The sequence below is a fragment of the Felis catus genome, chromosome B4 (assembly GCF_018350175.1).
Source record: "Felis catus isolate Fca126 chromosome B4, F.catus_Fca126_mat1.0, whole genome shotgun sequence".
In the NCBI taxonomy this organism is placed as follows: domain Eukaryota; kingdom Metazoa; phylum Chordata; class Mammalia; order Carnivora; family Felidae; genus Felis; species Felis catus.
Genome location: NC_058374.1, coordinates 100,513,373 through 100,531,473, shown reverse-complemented (window position 1 = coordinate 100,531,473; position 18,101 = coordinate 100,513,373). Strand labels below are relative to the sequence as shown.

Sequence of the window (18,101 nt, the reverse complement as noted above, 5' to 3'; positions counted from 1 at the left end):
ATAAGGGGCAAGGCACTGTGCCAAAAAAACTCTGAGGAATGAGCCATATGGAACTTGATTCCTGACCTCCAGAAGTGCACAGTCACATTAATGAGTCAAGACACGCACCTAGGAAGTTAAATAGCAATATGACGCATTGTGTTGTATTAGCTCTGAGTGCCAGAATGGACGGTAACAAAGAATGGGAAAGAGGGGAACAGGTAACAGCTAGGTTTTACTGAGGGCTCACTATATGCCAGGAACTACTCTAATAACCCTTGAGGTTGGTATTTTTATGGACTTCATTTTCAGTTGAGAGGATTAGAATATAGTGAGACAAGCAGCTTGCCCACGCGGATAAGCAGCAGAGACAGGTAAGCTGGCCCAACAGCCTGTGTGCATAACCACTTCCCCCTACTGCCTCTCCATAGTGCCAGTGGGGATCAGTGGCCTGCTGAGTACCTTTTGTTGATCCAACAAAAGTTTGCACCCACGATAAGCTCACTTCTAGATGCAAGATTTCAGAAACTTCTGCTGTCAGCTGTTTCTTGCATACCAGTAACTTTTATACTGAATGAAGGTTGTATGTGACCCCAGGCAAGTTATTTAACCTCTCTGTGCCTCAGTTTCTTCATCTGTAGACTGGAAAAATAATAGTACCTAGGTACTAGGTCACAGGATTGGATGAGGTGTTAATATATGTAAAGTACATAAAACGGGGTGTGGTCCATAGTAAACACTGAATACTTTCCCCTCAGAATTCCCTTGTAGAAGACTTCATCAGAACTGCACATTAGTACGGATGTGTTAAGAGATATGGGTAGATGCAGTGCTCCAGGCTGGCTGTTTCTGCTGTGTGGTGGGAAACCATCCCCCCCATCCCATTCCCTCCTCTCCCCCCACCCCAGTGACACCCGGGCAAAACCTCACCATGGCCAGCCAGCAGCTTTTGCTGATCCAAGGAACGAGAGATGCCGCCCCCGCCCCCCAACACAGACTCCAGGGGCTCCCAATCTTCTTTTCCTCTCTTCATATGTTGCTCATTGGTGGGAAAGCACCTTTCTTAAAGGACTGCTTAGCGGAAATCCAAGCACACAGTAGCTACAGGATGCTACATATATAGGAAAAGCATATATATATGGAATATATATATATATATTTTCCTATAGGAAAAGCATATATAGGATGCTACATATATAGGAAAAGCTATAGGACAAACCTTTAGCTCATCCACCTTCATCATTATGTAAAATGCAATTGCTTGGAGGTGAATTCTGCTACAGAAAGAACAGAATCTTTCCGTTTTTGAATGATGAGTCCTTATTTTAGGGGAAAGAAACTTGTTTTCATTACTTGGTATTTCCAAATGTGGCTTCCATTCACTTAGTCCTTTTTCAAAGTGGACTAAGGGACATAATGGACCCTTCACTGCTCTTTTCTTATAATTATCTAAGGCGGTCTACTCAAAGTGTGATCTGGGGACAGGTGCTAGCCCACAAACTATTGCTAAACCGTAAAAAATTAAGACCAGAATTTGAAAGGCAGACACTTAGAAAGCTCTGTAACAATTTGATCTTGCCCCCCTGTGGCATCTAAGCCCATGATCAGTGGTCTCTTCCTAGTGAACAGGCTGTAGGTTGTTTGAGTGACAAACTCACATGGAGAGTTACAGGTGGTGGAAAATGCATATAAGTCCTGTGAAGTGAAACTACATATCAGTATGTGGGAGTTTGGAAATAAAAAACCCTGGCCCTTCACCATGGATAGTTTGAGAAGTACTGCTCTAAGGGAATAACAGCCCTTCCAGGTTGGTTTGAAATGTGGCATTTTGTTGGATACTTTTCCGTTAGTTGGTCCTGCTACAAATTTCTAAATTAGCACCAGTGAACACTGAACTATAAAAGCATAACTGTACTGCACTAGTTAGTGCAAACTCGTAAATGGAGAAACAGTATGGACTCAGCCCACATTTGCCCTTATTATCATCCCCAACAATTACAAGCATCTACCAGGGGCACATACACTCAACTTCTTTCCCAGAGCTGCCATGAGAAGTGTATTTAAAAGCAGTAGATGATAATCATGTTCTCACTGAACCACTATTGGATTCCATGAATCCTTCAGTCTATTTTCATTAGTCCTAGCCTGGTATTTTTCAGCGGTGAATATGTGGTCTCTTTGTATTTTCATGTCTCGGTGAATCATGGGAACAAAGTGCTCTTAGCTTATACCTGCCCTTTCTCTTTCTTACTAAAAGGTCTCTTTTTTTAAATAGGAAAATATATTTGTTGATCTCTCAAGGATGGCCCCGAAGACTCCAATAAAAAATGAACCAATTGATTTATCAAAGCAAAAAATTTTCACTCCAGAAAGAAACCCCATTACTCCAGTTAAGCTTGTTGACAGACAGCAGGCAGAACCATGGACGCCCACAGCTAACCTGAAGATGCTCATTAGTGCTGCCAGCCCTGACATAAGAGACCGGGAGAAGAAAAAGGGACTGTTCAGACCCATTGAAAACAAGGATGGTGCCTTTACAGACTCTCTGCAGGTAAACAGGCTGTGCGTCTCAGGCTTTATAGAAATTTTTTTTTAAGCTTATTTATTTTGAGGGAGACAGAGACAGTGTGAGTGGGGAGGGGCAGAGAAAAAGGGAGAGAGAGAATCCCAAGCAGGTTCTGCGGTCAACATGGGGCCGATGTGGGGCTCAAACCCGTGAAACCACAAGACCATGACCTGAGCCGAAACCAAGAGTCAGAGTCTTAGCCGACGGAGCAACCCAGGCACCCCAGGCTTTATAGAATTTTAAAATCTTTACTTAACAACTTAAAAGTCATAGGATTCTGTTTTTCAGTTACCATTGAGCCAAAGGCGGTATTAAATTTAATGTCTTCCTCTCTTCTTTCTTTTTTTTCTTTTTTTTTTTTTTTAATGGCATGTCAGATGTCTGTAATGGTAAAATACTTTTAGGCAGGCGGTATCTTTCATCCACAAATCCCTGCTGTTTACAGATATCAAAATATGCCAAAACTTAATATCTTACTTCTAGCTGAAATGGAATTCTCACTCTGTGTCTTATTTTTTTCATAATGAATGTTTTTTTTTCTCTTCTATATGCTACTCCCTTGACTACTCCCAGTACACATTTAAAAATGATAATTTTTAAAGCAGAACTGTTTCATAATTTTGATTTAATGAAAAAGTTTGGACTTTTTTTAATGCTGCTGTGAATTATAATTTTTCTCTGATTTTGAGGGTAGCAGTTTATTTTAGACTTTGGAAATTTCATTATTTTTATATATGTTGAAGTCTTTGGTTTGGGGCCTTAAAGGTAAATCATCTTTAAATTATCTGTCCCATGGAGAACCAGAGCTATTGAATAAGCAGCATATCTATACTTTAAAGAAAAAGAAAAATCAATGGTCAATAATTTTCACTCTCCCATTAGACCTTTTCCCAGGCTTGCTAAGAAAAGTTACAGATTTGAATGTTATTTCTCTTCTATTTTTCCTCCTTTTGGTAGACTTTTTATGCTATAAAAATTACCAAAATGAAGAAATTGAAAAAGAAGAGAAAAAGATATCCTGAATTACAACATGAAATTAATAGAACAAAATGAAGTGAATCTGGTATACTTCATTGCAGTGACAGAGCTAACTAATAGATTTTTCCATGTAACTAAACACAAATCAGACCATACTTTGAGAACCACCGCTCCAGAGAAACTCCTGTGTGTATACACCAAGAGACACGAACAAGAATATCATAGCAGCACAGTTCCTGTTAGTGCACACTGGAAACAACACACATGGCTATGAGTAGGAGAATGGATAACTAAATTGTGGTATATTCATACAGTGGAATATCAAACAGCAGTGACAATGAGAGAAAATCATAGCTACATGCAAGAACGTGGATGAATCATAAAGACGTATGTTGATTGAAAAGAGCAAGTTTCAGAAGACTATCTACTAGTTTCAATTTTACAAACGCTGAAAACCCAAACCAAACAAAACCTAAGCAATATTTTATATAGGAATATATCCATATGTGATAGGATTATTTGAAAATGGCCATGAAATGATACATGCAAATTTAGGAGAAAGGTTACTCTGTGGGGTAGGCAGATGTAAATTAATAGTATTGTTCTGGTTTGGGGCATTAAAGATATTATGTACATGGTAAGTATATTTTATATGACCAAATATTCTATCAAAAGGTAGTAAAAAATCAATTTAAAGAAGATATTCCTCAGTAATTTTTAGGAACATGAAAGGATTCTATGACCAAAAAATTTGAGAACTACTGTTCTAGGGTGCACATCTAGTAGTGAAATGATTAGGTCATTGGATATGCAAATATGCACAAAGTAATTGCTTTCCCAAGTGCTATTCTCATCCACCAATAATGTACGAACATTTATTGATCCACTTCTCTGACACTTGACACTGTGAAATTTATTAATTTCTGCCAATCGAATGGGTGTACAATTGTGTATTATTGTGATATTCACTTGCTTTTCCTTGGTTACTCATGAGGCTCAGCCTCTTTCGACATGTTTACTGGCCACCATGTTGTTTTTTGCCTTTTCTGTGAAGTGTTTGTGCATGTTCTTTGCTGATGTTTATTATTCATTTTTCCATATTGGTTTGTAGGAGTTTATTGTATGTTCTTGAAATACCTTTATCAGTTCTGTGTGTTACATTTCAACTTACTGCTTGTGTTTTTTCATGTTGTATATTATAATCAATTGTTCCTGCACTATTTATTCAGTCCCTCCTGCTCTCCCAAGTGGTCATTGCTATCTCTGTGGTATGTCAAAGTTCTTTTCATGTATGTATCTGTTTCTTGGCTCTCTTCTGTTCCATTGGCCAATTAATGCATACCTACACCAATACCATATGGTAATAAGCCTTGATATCAGGTAAAGCAAGACTCTCACCTTATTTTTGCTTCAGAGTGTATGGGCTATTCTTTGCCTTTTGTTCCTCCATATATAGTTTAGATTGGATTTTTTTAATGTTTATTTTGAGAGAGAGAGTGTGTGTGCATGCATGTACACGAGTGGAGGAGGGGCAGGCAGAGAGAGAGGGAGAGAGAGAATCCTACGCACACTCCATGCTCAGCACGGAGCCCAATGCAGGGCTCGATCTCACAAACCATGAGATCATGACCTGAGCTGAAGTCGGACCCTTAACCGACTGAGCGACCCAGGCGCCCCACAGCTGATTTTTTTAAATCTCTTTTTAAATCTGCCTTTATAGCTACTTTGTTAAATTCACTTATTATTTTAAATAATTTGAGATACTTTTGAGTTTTTTATATAAACAATCATCTTCTGCAAAGTGAAAGTTTTGCTTCTTCTTTTCTAATCCCTGTGCCTCAGTTTCTTTTTCTTGTCCTCAGGCACTGGCTAGGATCTTCAATATGATATAGAAGAGGAACAGTAATAATGGGCATCCTTATCATTTTCCAGATTTTAAGGGAATACTTCCAAGATTTTTCCATTAAGACATGTGTTTGCTGTTGGGTTTTTATGGGTACACTTTATTAAAGAAATTCTCCATTTCTGGTTTTCGAAGAGCATTTTTAAAAATCATGAATGGGTGTTAAATTTATCAAATGCTTTTTTCTGAAGCCCATTGAGATAATCATACCACTTTCTTCCTTGAATCAGTTCGTTGAAAAGCCTTTTTTACTGGGGCGCCTGGGTGGCTCAGTCAGTTGAGCGTCCGACTTCAGCTCAGGTCATGATCTCATGGTCCATGAGTTTGAGCCCCTTGTCGGGCTCTGTGCTGACAGCTCAGGGCCTGAAGCCTGTTTCAGATTCTGTGTCTCCCTCTCTCTCTGCGCCTCCCCTGCTCATGCTCTGTCTCTCTCTGTCTCAAAAAAAAAAAAAATAAAAACATTAAAAAAATAATAAAAAAGAAAAGTCTTTTACTTTTGCGGCTTGAACTGAGCCTTTCTCAAATGTGGGTTGCTGAGACAAGGACACCACATTAGTATCCTTACAAAAAGAATAAAGAGGAGTAAGACTTAGCTGCCCTTGTCCAGTTCCTTGAACCTTGGTCAGTTGTAAAAAATAAAACACATTGGTGACGCAATGCAGGCCAGTGAATCTCAGAATTTTATGTCAATAGGAATTACCCAGGACCTAAATTCTGATACATCAGATCTTGGATGGGGCAAGCTCCCGGTGATGCCGATCTATAGGTCTAGTGAGCACATTTATAGCAAGGGTGTAGCAAGCTGTAAATGACTATTTTTCATTTTTTAAGCTTTTAACCAATAGACTCACCCTCAAGTTTCAAAGGAGGAAAAAATCAGTCCAAAGAAAACAACCAATAAAATGTTAAGAAAATTGGATTAGGTAATGAATATATTTTAACCAGAATCTAGAATGCTGTGGACTGGGATGTCCCCCCAGGTTTGCCAATAACTCATTAGTCCATGCATTTCTTCTGCATTTTTCATGCAATTTCTCCACATGCAATTTCGGTGACATCTCTCCTCTCCCTTTTGTCTGCCCTTTGCAGCTTGATGTTGTTGGGGACAGTGCTGTGGATGAATTTGAAAAGCAGAGGCCAAGCAGAAAACAGAAAAGTCTAGGACTCCTGTGCCAGAAGTTTCTAGCTCGCTATCCAAGTTACCCCTTGTCAACCGAGAAAACAACCATCTCCCTGGATGAAGTTGCTGTCAGTCTTGGTATGTATCATCAGATTACCTGGAGGCCCGTCTCCAGTCACAGTGGGAAACTGGTTTCCTTGGGCAGGCCAAAGTCTTCAGATAGCTTCTCATTAAGTAAAGAGTGGGCTCCCGAAGGATGAGGACAGAGGAGCAGGTAGCGCTTCCTTCTGTCATCATATCTCTCATCCTCATGCAGAGGATTTCAGGGAGTCTTCTAGGCCTGAGGGTCAAACAAAAATTTGTGTCTTTTTTAACCTCGTAAAATATTTGTATAAAAGACTCAACGTTAAAAACATATCACTTGTAATTTCATATTATTGCAGACAGACAAAACACATTTTAAAATAGCTTGCTGTTTATTTTTAAAAATGCTTCTAAGATTTCAGACCTGGTATTACTTCTGTTATCAAATAGGATTTGAGAGCAAGAGCGTTATGTTTGAAGCCATACAGTGTGATACAGCGAGCCTGTCAAGCTGGAGGAAGCACATCCGGACATAACTCAAACAGCTAACCTTCTAACAAAGAGGAGTACATGTGTTCACATGGCATGGGTGTGTGTAATGTGCAGTGGGGTATGGGCTGTAAATATGAAGACAGCTGCCTCAGAGGAGAGACCCCTAGTGGGCATGGGTTGCAGTTGGTCCCAGGATAAACATGTTGACAATCTTAACTAAGCAGAAATCACAGTGATTTGAAGGTATAGGGTGTCCCCTTAAAAAATAAGGTTTTACACACAGAAGAAAAGAAAAAAAATCAACTAAACAGGCTTTATGATAGATTATATTTTTAATTTGTTTATTCTCTTTCTTCCCCTAGCCCTGAGAAATGTGCCCCAGTAGATGACTGGCCATCTGAATTATTCAAACTGATGGCTAAAACTGTTTTAGTTGCTAGAAACTGAGATAATGAGGCAGTGAATGTGATGGAAGGACCATGGGCTGGGCTTTGGATCAGATGGAGCTCTCCAATTTATAGGCTGTGAGAGTTTTTAAAAAGTTACTTAACCTGTTCCTGTCTGAAACACAAGGATCATAGCACCTACCTTGCAGAAACTTAGCAAAGTTTGGGGAGAATGTCAGCAACATGCCTCACTCAGGGCTGGGCATGGGTAACTCCTACTGTTATGTGGAACACTTTCTACTCAGCTCTTACTAGATCTCTCTCTGCCCTCCCCAAGCTATCCTGTCACCCTCTGGGAAAGGAAGTACAGTGCCTGGTTGGGGAGCCCAGAAGTAAAATACAGTATTTGGAGTCAGTGCCAATGAAACAAGAAAGGGAAAGTGACCCAGCGGATGAAGACTTAGGGTACACCCATTTGAGGCACAGGCCTAGAAACTAATCTTACACAGGATGAGGGTAAAACAGTAGCATACAGTGTCCTTACTGAGGTTCATGAAACCAGCTTCCTCCATATACCCAACTTCCATCCACGGACCTTGCACTAATGTCAGTGCAGAAGACAAAAGATTAGATCAAAATATTAGACAAAAACATCAGACAAGCTCCATCTCGGACTAAGGGAAGCGTGGTAATAACTGATAAATCCATGGGGGTGTACGTAATGCCATGGCTAGGATTAACAGGATTACGCTGATACAAAAGGAAAAGGCTGGATGCTAGGAAAAACCTTCCTGATGGAACAAGCCCCAGAGTAACCTGAAGGTCTCGAGACCTGTGAAATGGAACTTTTTAGTGCACGAGCCAGTAGACAGATAAACCAGTCCAGATTGAAAGGCAGCTGCCACAGTGGCTTTTACCAACACTGCCTATTAAACACCCATTGTGCATATTAAATGTTTTTTTTTTTTCAACGTTTATTTATTTTTGGGACAGAGAGAGACAGAGCATGAACAGGGGAGGGGCAGAGAGAGAGGGAGACACAGAATCGGAAACAGGCTCCAGGCTCTGAGCCATCAGCCCAGAGCCCGACGCGGGGCTCGAACTCACGGACCGCGAGATCGTGACCTGGCTGAAGTCGGACGCTTAACCGACTGCGCCACCCAGGCGCCCCCCCATTGTGCATATTAAACACTCATCTTACCTTCAAGCGGTCAGAATCTTCCTTTATTTTCCCTTCTTAGGATGTCTACTCACTAGATGGAGATTTAGCAATTTGTATCTAATACAGAATCACAAAACAGCCCAGCATATGGCTGGCCCTGGGGTGTCTCAGTTGTGTTCACATGACATTTCTAATGGGAAGGTTTATGGAATGTTACACTCTAAACAAGATGTGTTAATATATGAAAACAGACTGGAATAAAAAAAAAAACAGGCAGATCTGGACAAGGGGCTGTTGACTGCCCCTGCCAGCACCTTCCAGCAGGCATCTGGCACCAAAGTCTGAGCTTCTGAGGATGAAGAGCCTTTCAGGGTCATGAGCCAAAATGTTCTCATGAACTGTGAAATGCCTCTTCCTGCAGATAATAGAACTTTGTTTCACCTCCAAAGTTTTCATCAGAATTTGATCAATTTCTTGTGTTAAATCTTTGAAGGGCCAGAAGCTACATTCACTAAGCCTGCTCTGATTATATAACGGCTCCTGGCAAGTGAGCAGAAAGAGGACATCTTTATAGCTGGACCAGTTTTCTGGGAGATGCCCGGAGGCTTTTATTATGGGTTCTCAGATGAGAGCAAAGGAGCCAGTGGGGTTCCAAAAGCCTAAGGGCCTGTTGCTCAGCAGGATGAGTCACAGGAAAGTTTTAAAATCTGTTTAAACTGTGACTTCTCATGCTAGCAGGGATTTTAGGTATTTCTAATGCTGTGCAGAAAGTATTTACAAAATAATACATAACAGTAGATAAAAATTGATACCCTGTTGGAGACCCGTTACATTTATGGTCACATTTAATCCTCCTCATCTAATGAGATAAATACTAAGGCATAGAAAGATTACCCAGGTAGTAAGGGATTGAGCAGGGATTCAAATCCAGGCAGTCTGACCTCAAAGCCCCCACACTTAACTCCTGTAAATATTTTTGGTAAATGTGGTAGACAGCCCTATAACTCTAGCTATTTTGAGAGTGTTGGGAAAGTGGGTAGAGACTTGAAGAACTTCATGGTCAGCCAGTATTGTGCATAAAGAGTGTCTGTGCTTTACCCCTGGGCTGTTTAGCCCAAACGACTGTGAATGGGAGCACGGGGACAGTTACCAGCGGCCAAGCTATGAGCAAAAGGAGCCTCGTATGTTGTTCAGCCCTGGCTGTAGCTTTCTCCAGCAGCTTGAGAAGGGTGCCCAAGCTGTAGACTCCTAAGTTTCCAACGCAAACTAGGAAACAAAATATTTGCCATCTGTTTTCCTTCCTGGGCCATTAAGAAAGTTAACAAAGATAATTATTCCACATCATTCAAACTCCAGGAAAGGATACGATTGTCCAAATGAGGTGTCACGCGTTGGACACAGTTTATTTTACAGTCTGCATAATTAGGAGTAGAAGTCAAAATCAACCAAACAGCATTCATCAGGTGTCCATTAGACATACTGGTACACGTGTTGCTCAATCCCACCTGTTTTAACGTGCTGAGGTGTTCACGTGGTTTACCTAACGGGTCTAAAGAAGAGACATACTAGTGTTGACGTAACAGAGATGCAACTATCCTCCATCTCTGGGTGGATGTTTTTTACCCTCGCTCTTTTAAGGGTTGGATCCCAAGAACATCCTTACAGGTTTGGTTTGTAGAGCATCCACCCTTGCTGTGCATTGCCCTGGGCAGCATGTAGAGTAGCTTACAGACATGGTCCAGGCCCTCAAGGAATCTTTACTCAAAAATGTTTGCCTGCATGATTGTCGACTTCTGTTTTTCAAACAGGCGTTGAAAGGAGACGTATCTATGACATTGTAAATGTGCTGGAATCACTGCATCTGGTCAGCCGGGTGGCCAAGAATCAGTATGGCTGGCATGGACGGCACAGCCTGCCAAAAACCCTGAGGAGCCTCCAGAGACTGGGAGAGGAGCAGAAATATGAGGAGCAGATGGCACATCTCCAACAGAAAGAGCTAGAGCTGATGGATTATAAACTTGGAGAACGTAAAAAAGATGGCTGCCCAGATTCTCAAGATCAACAGTTACTGGATTTCTCTGAACCCGACTACCCCTCTTGTGAGTGCACCATAAAACCACACGAGTGATGGTTCCTTCCACAGAGATTCACTGCTAAGGCGGGAAGTGCCAGATCGACAGCCCTGGAGGGAGATGTCCTCCTGTTCTACCTACTGAAGAAAGGGGGACAGATGGCTCCCCCACTGGGCTTCCCACTCGACCTCACTTCAAGCCTGTCTGGTGGCAGTTCACTTGGTACTTGGTGTGTTTGGACCACAGATCGCTAACGGCGCTTCCGTTTCTGATTGACAGCCCCATGCTGATTTCTGTTTGTGAGCCTTTAAGGAAATTTCACTTGGAAAGAAGTTATCTTTTCACAGAATTCAGTTTTTTAAATTCTATTTAGGGTAGATTACTTAGGAACAAACCCCGTTAGGAGAACACGTTGGTAAGAAAGATAGATAACCCCTGCTGTCATTTGATACAGAATTTTTTTTTATTTATATCTACATTATTCTTCCCCTCCCAGCTCCTTTTGAGCTTCTTCCTGTTTTGACCACTGATCTTCATCATTCTTACCCTAAATCCCATTGCTAAGATGATAAAGTACAAGTATCACTCAGCATTTCCCTTGCATATATAATACGGATGGAAATGTGGGCCTGGTTTTCATTAGATTTACTGCCTCGTGCCTTTTAGCTCCACCCCATGAGCCAGTTCTTATACTAGTAACCAGAGGAGACAGCCATCTGTCAGGGATGGTTTGCCTGCCATATACAGCAACAGACATCTAATCAGTGTCTCTTACTCATTTACAGCTTAGTTCTTCACTTATTTCTGAAAAGCAATGGAAGAGGCGAGCGCCTACTGTGTTTAAGATATATTCTAGATATTGTGGGCACAGAGAAAGAAAAACAGAGTTCTTGCCTTTGAGGGAACAGCTGATGTTCTGAAAACAGTCTGTGAAGTCTACCCTTCCTTTTATCCTTCTGCATTCATCTTTTCAAAAAGTTGCTCCAGGAAAACTACCTCATGGATTTATTCTATGAAGTAGGAGTGTAAAGCATTAAGAGTGGTTTCAAATATGCATTTCAGAGTTTATGCCTCCTGTAGAGTCATTTTCCAAGCCATAAGAAAACCCATCTCATTTCTTGAGGCGCCTGGCTGGCTCAGTCAGTAGAACATGCAACTCTTGATCTCAGGGTCATGAGTTCGAGTCCCACATTGGGTGTAGAGGTTACTTAAAAAAAAAAAAAAAAAAGAAAAAAGAAAAAAATCCATCTCGTGTTTACAAGCCATCTTTTTGTGCTGTGTGTCCAGTAGGCTTCTGCCTGTAATAAGACTGATCTTTCCATCTGCTGGTAGAGTTAGTAGTTCTGGCAAACTCTAAGTACCATCTTTCATGTGGTAAATTATATGTTTTGATGCTTTCATTTCATTCCCTTTGTAGCATCTGCAAACAGTAGAAAAGACAAGTCTCTGAGAATTATGAGCCAGAAGTTTGTCATGCTATTCCTCGTCTCCAAAACCAAGATTGTTACTCTTGATGTGGCTGCCAAAATACTGATAGAAGAAAGCCAGGATACCCCAGACCATAGTAAATTTAAAAGTAAGCATCTTCACTTAAATCCACTTATAAGTACAAAAAGGGTGTCATATCATATATCGATATTTTCTGCCTGTGAGATTGAAGAAGAAATTGTTTTTGAGAAGTGCAGTCCTTCCTGCACTCATAAAGATTCTTGGGGCTGTGAGAGGTAAGTTAGTAAATACTATAATTCCCATTAAAGTTCTGTCCGATGCCTTTTCCTCGGCAGTTAGGATGGATGGTGGAAGCAGAATGCCATCCATCCCACAAATGCAGGTCAGGGAGGGTGTAAGATGCTTTGCGTTTCTCTTTAGTATTGCTGCTTCCAAGACAGAATGTCTGAGTTTTCTTTCCCCTTTTTTCCTCACCCCCTGCCTACTCTCCTGATGGGTGGAGATGAAAGTTGTCTGCAGGTAAGAAACAGAGGAATGACCAGGGTAGGGTAGGGGTGGTGGGATGAGGCCGCTGGGCAAGAATAGAGTTTCCGAGATTCGTACCCAGTGCATCTTCCTTTTCTGTCAAGCCTAGGTTGAGCCAAATGCCCTTGGCTGCCAGTAGCCCTTTCAAGGCCTGGGAAGCCATGATCTCAGCTTTCTGCTTTTTCTGTTTCCATTGGAGGTATAGGCACCCTGTGGGAGAAATGAGTAGGTAAAATGCAGCTCTATCAGAATTGGGAAGAAGATTGCATCTGGGGTGAATGTTTGATGTTCCTGGACCATAATCAGAGCTCCTCTGATAATCAGAGCTCCTCTGATTGATCTTAGATACAAAGTCAAGTGGGTTTCCTACCTGTAAATTGATTTCTTGAATGGACATTACTTTGTGGGTATTGCCCTGCCTGTCAGATGTCTTACCACCTCTTCTGAATGTCTCCTCTAGTACCTGCATTTTCAAATGTCTCTCCCCCAGCCCTCATAAGACTCAGGGAAGGACCACCCCGCCCCTCCCCCACTAGGTGGCCAGATGCCTGTCTTCAGCACAGCTGAACCTCGTGACCTTGAGCCCCAACGGTCTTGTGTGCCCAAGAGCACAGCCTCACGGGAAGCTCTGGGGAATCCCTGTCATTTTCACAGGCCAGCTGCCTGCTGGAGCTGGTGCCACCACCTCCTGCTGGGAGAAACTCAGAGCAAGCTTTTGACATGCCACACATCAGAATTAGATTTACTAAGCCTTTAATTATAGCCCCTTTCCCTCCCTTGGCGTTCTTGAAATCTCGGCGCTCCCTGCAAATCTCGGTGCTCCCTGCTCATTACCAGGTGCCTCTCACAAGGGGTGTGAAGTTGTGGAAAAGGAAAGACACACTGACCTTCCCGTAGTATGTGTCTTCAGATATATCAGATCCATAAATCTCGGGCCATTGCATGACAGAGCCGTTGGCCTCTGCTGCACCCCACTGCTTTCTGCTTGAGGTTTATATGGCCGCCCAGAAAAGTGACCTGTCACATAAACTAAAATGTAATGGTGTTACAGACGGTGTGACCATAATTGTGTTTTATATCTTCAAGCAAAGGTACGACGCCTCTACGACATAGCCAATGTTCTGACCAGCTTGGCTCTAATAAAGAAGGTGCATGTAACCGAGGAGCGAGGCCGGAAACCAGCCTTCAAATGGATCGGGCCTGTGGACTTCAGTTCCAGCGGTAAGGTGGCATGGTTTTGCTAGGGACCTATTTTATTTCAATCCCCAGTTCCTTTTCCAAATCATGCATCTACTGCTCAATGAGATTGATCTTCATTTCCCATAACCTGTGTCACATTGTAAATTAGACTAGAGGTATCACTCTTGGAACAAGGAACGTTAGTCTTTAAATGGTGTGTGGGGCCAGCTCCCATATGGTAGGAAGGGAGATCCTGAGAGCTTATAATGTGGGAGTTTCTGTAACTATTAAATTATAACTCATTAGCATGTTTTATTTTATTCCAAAGTTCCTGGAAGTTTGGGATTAAGGATTAAAAATAACACTTCTTATGAACTCTGGTTGTTTCTGCATCAGCAAAATAAAGCATTATTTTTCTTCGAAATCCCAGATAGTGTTAAAATTATATCGATTACTATCACAAAACTAATACGTGATGAGATGGCTTCTAAATATAGTATGGATGTCATGAACACCTTTTTGGTAATTTATTTAACAGGTTACAAGTGTTATAATTTTACTAAACTAGAGCAAAAAAGGGTATTATCTTCTAATTTGACAGGTAATATCTGAACAATTGGGGACTGGATCCTACTATACCAGCTACTTTACATATAGCTGTGCTGCCTGGAAAAAAGAAGCCATTAAAGTTATTTTTAAATTACCCTTCCAATTTTGGTATTAGTAGCATAAATTCATGCCACTTAACCCAGGCTTATAAAAGATACAGCTCTCTACCTCACTTAGAACACATTATTCACTTAGGATCTAGATGAAACCACTTAAAATCAAGTATAACTAATTCAGGCCAGCCGGCACTTACTGCATGTGCATTGTGCACATGAAGTTACTGTACTAAATGCCACGAGAGATTGAAAGGCGCGGGTGACGCCATCCCTGCCTGCATGAATTACACACCTTTGCCATTTTGCACACCTCTGCCTTTAGCTTCTAACCTTTTCACTTGTGAAGCCCTCTTCTTTTCAACCCAAACATATTCTACTCGGCTTTCAAGATCTGGCTTGAATGTCAACTCCTCCGTGAAGTTTTCCCTGATCACCCGGAGCAAAGACTATCACATCTGAGCTGTTGCGATGTAGTATTGTGCTACTGTGCTCGGTGATGTTGATGTCATGCCATTGCCCCAGCTCTCTGCATTCATTGGAAGCCCGACGTGGTCGTTTTTGTTTTAATTTTTAACAACCATATTAAGATATAACTCACGTAAGATGTAACTCACATAACTCATCAATTTAAATTGTACAATTCGGTGGCTTTTAGTACAGGGTTGTGCAACCATCACCACAATTACTTGGAAAACACAGTCCATCCCCAAAAGAAACCCTGTCCACATTAGCACTTCCTTCCCACTTCTTCCCAACCTCTCCCTTCCAGCACCAGGAGAAAATTAATATATTTCCGTCTCTATAGATTTGCCTATTCTGGAGATTCCCTATAAATGGAATCACACAATATATGGTCTTTTGTGACCAACTTCATTCACTTAGCACAATGTTGTTAGGTCCTTCAGCCTCATAGCATGTATCAGTACTTCCTTGCCTTCTGTTGTGGAATACTATCCCATTGTATAGATGTGCCACACTTCATTTATTCATCGATTGACAGAAATTTGGATTTTTTCCATTTTTTGGCAATTATGAATAATACCACTTTGAACATTCACAGAGAAGTTTTGATACGAACGTCTGTTTGCATTTCTCATGGGTATATCTAGGGGTGGACGTGATGGCTCATATGGTAGCACTATGCTTAACATTTTAAGGAATGGTCAAACTGTTTTCTAAAGAGGCAGATTCCCGATAAGTTAGAAGCAGACTCAGCCTATATTCATCCATGATTACCCTATAGTACCCAGATTAGTGCCTTTACTTGCTTTAGTTGATTAATGAGCTTCTATCGAAGGTGTAATTAGCCTACATTTGAAAATTAGAGAACAATTAAGCACGACACACGGTGGTCCTGGCTCTGGGGGAACTCAGAGAGGATATGGGTGACGTTCTGATGGATGGAACCGTTAGGTTTTAGAGGGAAGGAGAGCTGTTGAGTTCAGGGAGAAGATACCTAAGAACAAATCTGGTGCATGTTTAGAGATCAGCCACCCTGATTTAGGTGTAGGGCATGGGCCAGAGGATAACGAGACATAAAATGTGATTGGTTGGGACGTTTTGGAAGCCTTCAAAATAAACCAAGAAATCTGTCCTAGATGTAATAGGCAGAAGTGACAAGAGATCTTTAGATAGATTAAAAAAAGAAGAGGGACTCAAGGGTAGTAGTGTCGTTGCAGAAAATAGGGTAGTCAGGGAACTGAGGTGGTGTTGAGAAGTCTCACGAAGGGATTTGTGTACCCAGCTTGAAGGGCTCCAATCTGATGAGGGGACCAGGACTTGAGACCAGGTCAGGAACCTCATTGTGAACCCACTTTCTCTATCTGACAGAAACCTGATCTTCTTTCTGTATATCTAGTTTCATTACTGACATCACCATCGTCATCAACAACCCAGCAATCTGGAACTTCACATTACCTTTGATCTCTTGAATTCACTCTCCTTCACTCCTTGTGTAGCAATTCCTCATGGGTAAACTTAATAAATGTCTCTTTCCTCTTCTCCTTCCCACCATCGTGGCCTTTTCATCCTCTTCACAGCTTTTTTGAGTTATTATGACACAGGATAAATGGCACATGGTTAAAATTACAATTTGGTAGGTTTTGCATTGTGTACACCTGTGAAAGAATGACCACAGTCAATATAATGAACCCATCACCCTCCAAAGTCTCCTGTGTCTTTGTAATTCCTCCCTCCTTACCCCCATCCCGTCCCCAGGGCAACCACTGATCTGCTTTCTTTCACTCTAGATTTTGTACATATTTTCTAAAATTTTTTATAAGCAAATTATATACAGTCAATGCTCATTATTCAGAGTGCATATTTGCAAATTTACATACTCACTAAAATTTTTTGATAACTCCAAAATCAACACTCGCAGAATTTTCTCATTCATTCACAGACATGCAAAGAGTGGCAAAAAATTTCGGTTGGTAACACCCTTGTTCCCAGCTGAGGTCGAACAAGGCAACACAGCCTTGTTTCTCGTACTTGTTCCTACTTGGCTCTCATGCTATAAACAAGTGTCCTTTCCGTGGTCTTTTTAAGGCCATGTATTCACATTTTTTGTGCTTTGTGTTGGGGATTTTGCTGTTAAAATGGCTCACAAGTGTCCTACTGAAGTGCTGATGATTCTAAGTACAAGAAGGCTGTGAAGTGCCTTACAGTGGAAATACATATGTTAGAAAAGCTTCCTTCAGGCATGCGTTCTAGTGCTTTTGGCTAAGAGTTGAACACTAATGAATCAACAATGTATATTAAATAAGGTGTCTTTAAACAGACACACATATAAAACAGGGTTATGTGTTGATCAGTTGATGAAAATGTTGTGACCAGAGGCTGGCAGGAACCTCACCCTGTATTTCCTCTAAGAGCAGTAGTTCAGTATTTGCTAATTCAGTGTTCATGGTAACTTCACAGAACATAACTACCGTGAATAACAAGAATTGACTGTAATGTGTATACTCTTTTTATCAAGCTTCTTTCACTCAGCATAATTACTGTCAGATTAATAGTATTGTATCATGTATCAATAGTTTATTCCTTTACATTGCTGAGTATCCCATTATATGGATATATCATTCTTTATTCATTTACTTGTTGGTGGACATGTGGATTATTTCCAGTGTTTGGCTAGAAATTTACTTATAAATTTATTTATTTACAAATAAAGCTACAGTAAATAGTCATGTACATCTGTTCATATGGTAGAATTCACCAGTGAAGCATGTGGGCAAGCAGTTTCCTACATGAGAGGTTTTTAATAACAGATTCAGGGGCGCCTGGGTGGCGCAGTCGGTTGAGCGTCCAACTTCAGCCAGGTCACGATCTCGCGGTCCGTGAGTTCGAGCCCCGCGTCGGGCTCTGGGCTGATGGCTCAGAGCCTGGAGCCTGTTTCCGATTCTGTGTCTCCCTCTATCTCTGCCCCTCCCCCGTTCATGTTCTGTCTCTCTCTGTCCCAAAAATAAATAAACGTTGAAAAAAAAAATTAAAAAAAAAAAAATAACAGATTCAAGTTTTTCAGCTATAGGGCTATTCAGTT

At 41.3% G+C, this 18,101-nt stretch overlaps 1 protein-coding gene and 1 long non-coding RNA gene across 3 annotated transcripts in view; one reads left to right on the top strand and one right to left on the bottom strand.

Moving 5' to 3' along the window:
- The window catches only part of E2F7 (E2F transcription factor 7), a 40,327-nt gene that overhangs the window by 5,691 nt on the left and 16,535 nt on the right, over nucleotides 1–18,101 (top strand). For both annotated transcript variants that reach the window (XM_006933903.4, XM_045062100.1), the window contains exons 3-7: nucleotides 2,255–2,530; nucleotides 6,516–6,684; nucleotides 10,479–10,769; nucleotides 12,160–12,318; nucleotides 13,803–13,937. In XM_006933903.4, the coding sequence (XP_006933965.1) occupies nucleotides 2,255–2,530; nucleotides 6,516–6,684; nucleotides 10,479–10,769; nucleotides 12,160–12,318; nucleotides 13,803–13,937 (1,030 nt within the window). The remainder of the gene's footprint in view (nucleotides 1–2,254; nucleotides 2,531–6,515; nucleotides 6,685–10,478; nucleotides 10,770–12,159; nucleotides 12,319–13,802; nucleotides 13,938–18,101) is intronic.
- LOC123386651 lies at nucleotides 10,048–17,913 on the bottom strand. The gene is made up of 4 exons (XR_006600885.1): nucleotides 16,478–17,913; nucleotides 13,604–13,745; nucleotides 12,795–12,926; nucleotides 10,048–12,162 (listed from the first exon to the last, which is right to left on the bottom strand). It is a non-coding gene; the product is annotated as an uncharacterized LOC123386651 (long non-coding RNA).